Source organism: Centruroides sculpturatus, unplaced genomic scaffold (genome assembly GCF_000671375.1).
Source record: "Centruroides sculpturatus isolate CEXI.00-Female unplaced genomic scaffold, Cexi_2.0 scaffold453, whole genome shotgun sequence".
NCBI classification, from domain to species: Eukaryota; Metazoa; Arthropoda; class Arachnida; order Scorpiones; family Buthidae; genus Centruroides; species Centruroides sculpturatus.
Genome location: NW_019384758.1, coordinates 36,162 through 42,578, shown reverse-complemented (window position 1 = coordinate 42,578; position 6,417 = coordinate 36,162). Strand labels below are relative to the sequence as shown.

At 28.6% G+C, this 6,417-nt stretch overlaps 1 protein-coding gene across 2 annotated transcripts in view; it reads left to right on the top strand.

Moving 5' to 3' along the window:
- The window catches only part of LOC111628742 (alpha-mannosidase 2C1-like), a 36,217-nt gene that overhangs the window by 4,725 nt on the left and 25,075 nt on the right, over positions 1–6,417 (top strand). For both annotated transcript variants that reach the window (XM_023372583.1, XM_023372582.1), the window contains exon 2: positions 2,637–3,034. In XM_023372583.1, the coding sequence (XP_023228351.1) occupies positions 2,764–3,034 (271 nt within the window). In that variant the 5' untranslated portion in view covers positions 2,637–2,763. The remainder of the gene's footprint in view (positions 1–2,636; positions 3,035–6,417) is intronic.

The window sequence follows — 6,417 nt, the reverse complement described above, 5'->3', positions numbered from 1 at the left end:
AAGCCTGCCTGGCAGAGAAGAATAGAAACACAAATAAATGACATTAGACAGCAATTAGGCAGGCTGACACAATACACTAAAAACAACATAACACCTAAATTAAACAAACAACTCAAAAACATTTTCAAGAAAATCAAAACACACACAAAACATGAACATCACAACACATACATTACAGAATACATCGTTACACTAAAACAAAAACTCGCAGCCAAAGCACATAGACTCAAACGATACAAAACATGTACACTATGAAAACAACAAAATAAATTATTCACAAACAATGAAAAACTTTTCTACAGACAAATCAGTACCAAAACAAATACTGATCAACCGAGTATAACCCACTAAATCCAATAATAATAAATGTTATACAGTAGAGTCCCGAAAACTCGGCACCAATAACCTGGCAGTCCGGATAACTCTGCGCAAGCTGTTATCCTCCCTTCTTTCTACAAACGATGATGGTCAAGGTCTTATCCAGAACTTTAACAAAATTAACCTATTGGATGTTGTTGGCTGGGTAGTGGATGCCTGGAACGAATTAGAGTCATTAACACTAGTTTGTTCCTGGCAAAAACTTCTTGATCACAAGGGAAATGAGTTTATTGAACATGATGATGCAGAAAATGTAAACTTACTCAACCTCCTGAAAAGAGTTCCTGGATGTGCAGAAGCCGATGAAAATGATGTCGAACAGTGGTTCCAGAACAATACTGAGCAAGACATTATGTCCGATGCAGAAATTATTGCTGTTGTCACAGTTAATGAAAAAATATCGGAATATGATGAAGACGTTGAGGTTGAGGACTTCACCGTAGAAACTCCTAAAATATCACGTAGTGAGGGACTAAAGGCTGTCGAAACCGCTCTTCAGTATTTTGAACAACAAGGTGCGTCAGTAACGGACTTACTGTTCCTTTGTCGTTTTCATGATGAAGCAGCAAAAGGCAGAGTGCATTACGGAAGACAACAGGACATTCGCATTTCATTAAAATAAGTAGCCAGTTTTTGCAAAGTCGGCTAGTTAATTTTCATTATAGACAGCTTTATGCCTCATAAAAGTATTTTTCTGAGGTCTGTCTTATCAGATAAATTACTATACACTGTGTATTCATAAATTTTCATTTTCATGTAGTAAAGGCTCTGTGCCTTCATAAAGTACAGTACGTATAGTACTTTTCCTTTGTTTAATTTAAGGGTATTTGGGCAGTTTATTCTCTGTTGTATTATCAAGCAAACAATACATATAAGTACAGTACAGTATTTTCTGAGGAAACACTCGTACTTATTCTTTTTTAACCCCATTTTCGATAACCCGGCATTTTCACAAACTCGACCATCCTTCAGTCCACATTAGGCCGAGTTTTCGGGACTACTGTAATGGATTATATTTTTTAATCTTCTGTTATAAAAAGTTAGATTTGAAAAATGTTCTCATAAGAATAAGAATTTGGAAAATTTTATAATGATTTATGTTTTTTTATTTTATTTATAATTGTGAACTATTTTATATTTACAAGTTTTACATAAATAACTTCTTTTGTCATGTAAATAGAAATATCCTTAATACCATGAAAGATTAAAAATTTGTTTGAAAAATTATTGTTTTTCTTTGAGATGTTAAGTGAGATACACAAATTGAGAAATTATAGGGTCAAATTTTAACAATTTTCTATGAAATATTCTCAGTAAAAATTGAAAATAAAATAAAATTCATATATAAAATATTGTTTTCTACACTAAATATATTTTGATAAAATAAAATTTTAACTTTTCTTTGTTACCTCTAGCAAAATCCAAAGTTTTGCTCTCAATTACAAGATTGTTTTTTCAGTGACCATATTCACAGATTTACACAATGAAAATTAGAATGAATTATTACTTCAAAAAATTAAAACTTTTCTTTTTTTAAACTAATGTGGACTTTAACCCATCCCATGTTGAAATTTCTCTTTGTTGTGTGTGCCGCTATGTTGAATTTTTGTCTAACAAAAAAATTTTTTTTTTTTTTTTAAATTATAATTGTGGCTGTTGTATCATTAAAAATTATTTTTTTATTTTGTACAAACAAACAAAAATATTTTGAAAAATGTAAAAACAAAAAAGAATTATTTTTCGAAAGTTCATTTTAATATAAAAATTATGATGCGTAGCGACATCTAGGGTAAAAAATGTATCAATACTGTAACGAGATATATTGGGTTTAACCTGGCGGGTCAAAGGTCACAACCCCAATATATGTCAGGAATAACATGGGATAGGTTAACAGTTTTTCTAATTTTAATTAAACATTTAATATATTTAGAGTAATATTTTAAATTAGCAAGCAGAGATTAAGAATATTTTCTTAATACATGCAGTATTTTTATTTATTACCATTTAAAATCTGTATCTTTGGTACTCTGTGTAAATTAACTGAAGAAAGATTTTAAACAAAGTATGATTTTTTTTCCAATATAAATTATGAATAATAATTTGCAGTTTTGTTTTATTATGTTTTATTTTTAGTTTACTGTCAAAAAATTTATATTATTCTTTTATCAGTAACATACCTAAGTTATGCTTAAAGTTGTTTGCTTTTTTTTGAAATTTTTTTAATTTATTGAAATCTTTAATAAAAGTTTTCATTTTAGGGTTAAGCATTCTACACCTGACTGCTTTTTTAGCCACGTGGAAAAATATGATATATCAAAATTATGCCGTTGGGTTGGAGAATTATATTTGGAGTTACATAATGCCACTTACACAACCCAGGCAAAAATGAAACAGTTAAACAGAGAATGTGAATTTTTACTCCGTAATGCAGAACTGTTTCACAGTATTCTTTTGGCTGCAAGCAGAGATGAAGAAAAGAAAGCCTATCCTGAACTTGAAATAGAACGTCTCTGGAAGATATTATTATTAAATCAATTTCATGATGTTCTCCCAGGATCTTCTATCGGTGAAGTGCATAAGGAGGCTGCTTACTATTTTGTTGAGGTCCAAAAAAGTGCTCGGAGCCTTGTTTCAACAGCAATTCATAAGTTATTTGGTATGCATTTATTAAAACTTTTATTTTAAAATTTTATAGAAACTTCAGTGTTAACAAGAAAATTGACTTCAAAAATCACATTTTAATCATAAATATTTTTGATAATATGACATTTATCAAAAGTATTTGTAAGTAAAGTCTGATTGTTTTTTAGTCAGTTTTGTTATTAACACTGAAGACAGTTTATTCTCATTATTCATAAATAATCATTTTATTATATATATCAGGGATGGCCAACACATAGACCGCAGTCGACCGATCGACCACAAAGGTTTTGAAAGTAGCCTGCGAAGCTAAAGTTGAACAATTTGCTTTCACTTAAATTAATGTTTAAAAATCTTAATTCGATAATTTATTCTTACAATAATAGTGTGATCTTTCGGGTCGGCACCTCTTTGGTACCCTGTCAGGATTGACACCACCGTGTTTCTCAAAACACAGAAACCGAGATGGCGATTACGTCACGCTGTCGCGCGAGCGGTCCCGTATGTGGTCAGACGGATTCGTAATGTCGATTCGAGAGACAACATTGGAAGTGTCTCAGATACACTTAACAATTAACAAGGGTTTATTTAAAAATCTATTGGATAAAGTGTTGTCACGGAGAGAAAGAGTTCACATACGATTCGCGGGGTGATAAATACCTGGAGTTTGGATGATTCTTGAATAGCTGATAATTGATAATCAAGTTCTTGACTTAATCCAAAGTTCTAGCGACGATGTTCGTTCAAGTTTCTTTGGCACTTAATAAATCCTGTTGCAAATAATCCAAATAGGAGGCACAAAAACAAAGTTCGGTTGCTATCTGACGACTTCTATCCAGAGGAACGGCGGCGACTGACTCTTTTCGGCCGTCCCTGGTGATATTCACGAGCAATTTCGGCCGTGCACAGGTTAATAGTTCACGAGAAAGCGTCATGTTGCTTTTGAGAAAATGTAACGGGAGACTTTCTCAGGTAGCTAAGAACAACAATTGTTGCGTAATTCGCGAAATGTTATTATTAAAGACTATTTCTAATATAAGAATTTCCGCTATCTTACAATAGACTGTCTGTGCAATGTACCCATACTGTTTGTATTTATCCCAATGAACAATGCAAATGAATGTTAATGCATGTGCATATAAAAATCCTAAAATTGTTTTCCCATATTCATAGTCGCCCGCAGACTATATTTTAGCAAAAAAGCCCCTAAGGAATAAAAATTTGGCCATACCTGATATATATGAATAAAATACTTATATTCAGTCATTTATAGAATAGCAAACATATTTTCTTTCTTTTCTATTGACAAACTTTTATCTATGTAACTAAAATAAGACCTAAATATTATATTTTTATTATTTTGAAATTATCTTGAAATGCTAATAGTTGTTAAAAAATGATCTTCCCAAGAAATATATTTCAGTTATTGTTTCAATTATGTCTGTAATTTTTAAATTTTTGTGATTTTTTAAGTTATAATATTTAATATTCAAGTTTTAACAATTTAATATTCTTAAACATCATCTGCAGATGTAAAGGACATATTTATCAAAGCACAATTTTGTAACATATTACAGTTTGTATTTAATGATGTCTTATGTATAATAGAAAAATATAATAATTTTATTTATTTATTTTTTTAATGGAAAAAATGTTTTTGAGAAAAAACTAAAATGATCTTTTTAAATAAAACAGATATATTTAATCAACAATAAAATTTACACTATTTGTAATTACTTTATCTCACTCTTCCTGAAGTTTATTATTCCAGCTGCATAAAAATGATTTGGTTTTGACTCAAAAAATTATTGTATATTATATTTATTATCATTATATCATATAAAATCATGAAAGAACTCAACAAAATTTAACTTTAAATTTACTCTGCATCTACCCATACTTATCATCCAAACATTGTCAGGTCCAGACTGGGTTTTCTGATTTTTAAAGAGCACATCAAATACTTCAACTGTTTGTACTTCTATAAATATTTTAACAGAAATGTACATTTGGATTGGCTATATTTAAGAATTTCTCAATGGAACTGTGTAACACATAATGTATTTTTACTCCCTTTTATAGACTAAACATTTCTCAAAGATCATACTTTTATTGCATCTCTTGTAATATGATAGATTTTGAAAATTACTACACAAAGATGAAAGTAACGAACAGTTAAGTATAAGGTATACAAAAGAATGGCTAACAAAAAATCAGTTGGTGTTAACAAAAGCAGATAAAACCAAGCAAATTGTAATTATGGAAAGAAAACATTACAATGAAGCCATTAATGACTACACAAAGATTTTAGTCATTTTAAATGCATTTGTAAATGAATACTTTATAATTCTTAGTGTTTAATATTTTTTGGTCTTTTTGTTATCTTATCAACTTTTTTCTAAAATGTTTTCTTTATTTTCTATTTACACTTGTATTTTTTTTTGTATTATATTTTGTATCTGGGTTATACTGTTAATTGGGAGTGGAAATCTTTCATTATATATATGACATTTCCATCTGAAAAAAAAAATAAAAATTTTTTTCAAAACTTTAAAATCTTTTACTATGTACTGTCTTATAAGATACCTTTTTTATATCTGAAAATTAGAATACATCCTATAAGCTAAATATCATATTGTGAAGAATATTTCCCTAAAAAATTGATGTGAAGAATGTGATGCATGAAATACAGCAGCATTTTATAAGGCAAAAAATATGGTAAATGACTTTATAATGGTGTGAATAAATGAAAATTGGAAAGTGCTAAGGTAGGTAAATAGGATTGAAAAATTAGCAATTTTTTTAACTTAACTCTAGGCAATTCAAAATGATCCAAGTTCATAAAAACTACTAACTTCAATTTTTTTACAGACTTTATAACATTTTAATATATTTCTAAATATATAAAAATATTTTTAAATATCTAAGTTGGGCTACTTTAATCTTTCCTTTCTATTGACAAACTTTGTGTCTGTTACTAAAGTAAGTGTCAGAGTGCTTTAAATTGCAAATTAATAATTAAAGATCAATGATTATTGGGCAACTATTTAAAACTATTTTACAACATTTTTAACTATTTTTAATTATTCTAAATATCACTTTTGGATAGCTGTTATTATGTTCTATGTATGTATGTATGTATGTATGTATGTCTCTTTAATCCGTCTTTTGTCTCTTTAATTATGTCTCTATGAATGTCTCTTTAATTATTCTAAATATCACTTTTGAATAGCTGTTATTATGTTTTATGTATGTATGTCTCTTTAAAATTTCAAGTAATATTTATAATAATAATAATAATAATAATAATAAATATAAAACGAAAGTTGATAAATTAAAAAAATCAGGAGTTGTATATAAAATTAATTGTAATTGCCAAGAACCAAAAAATAATATAGG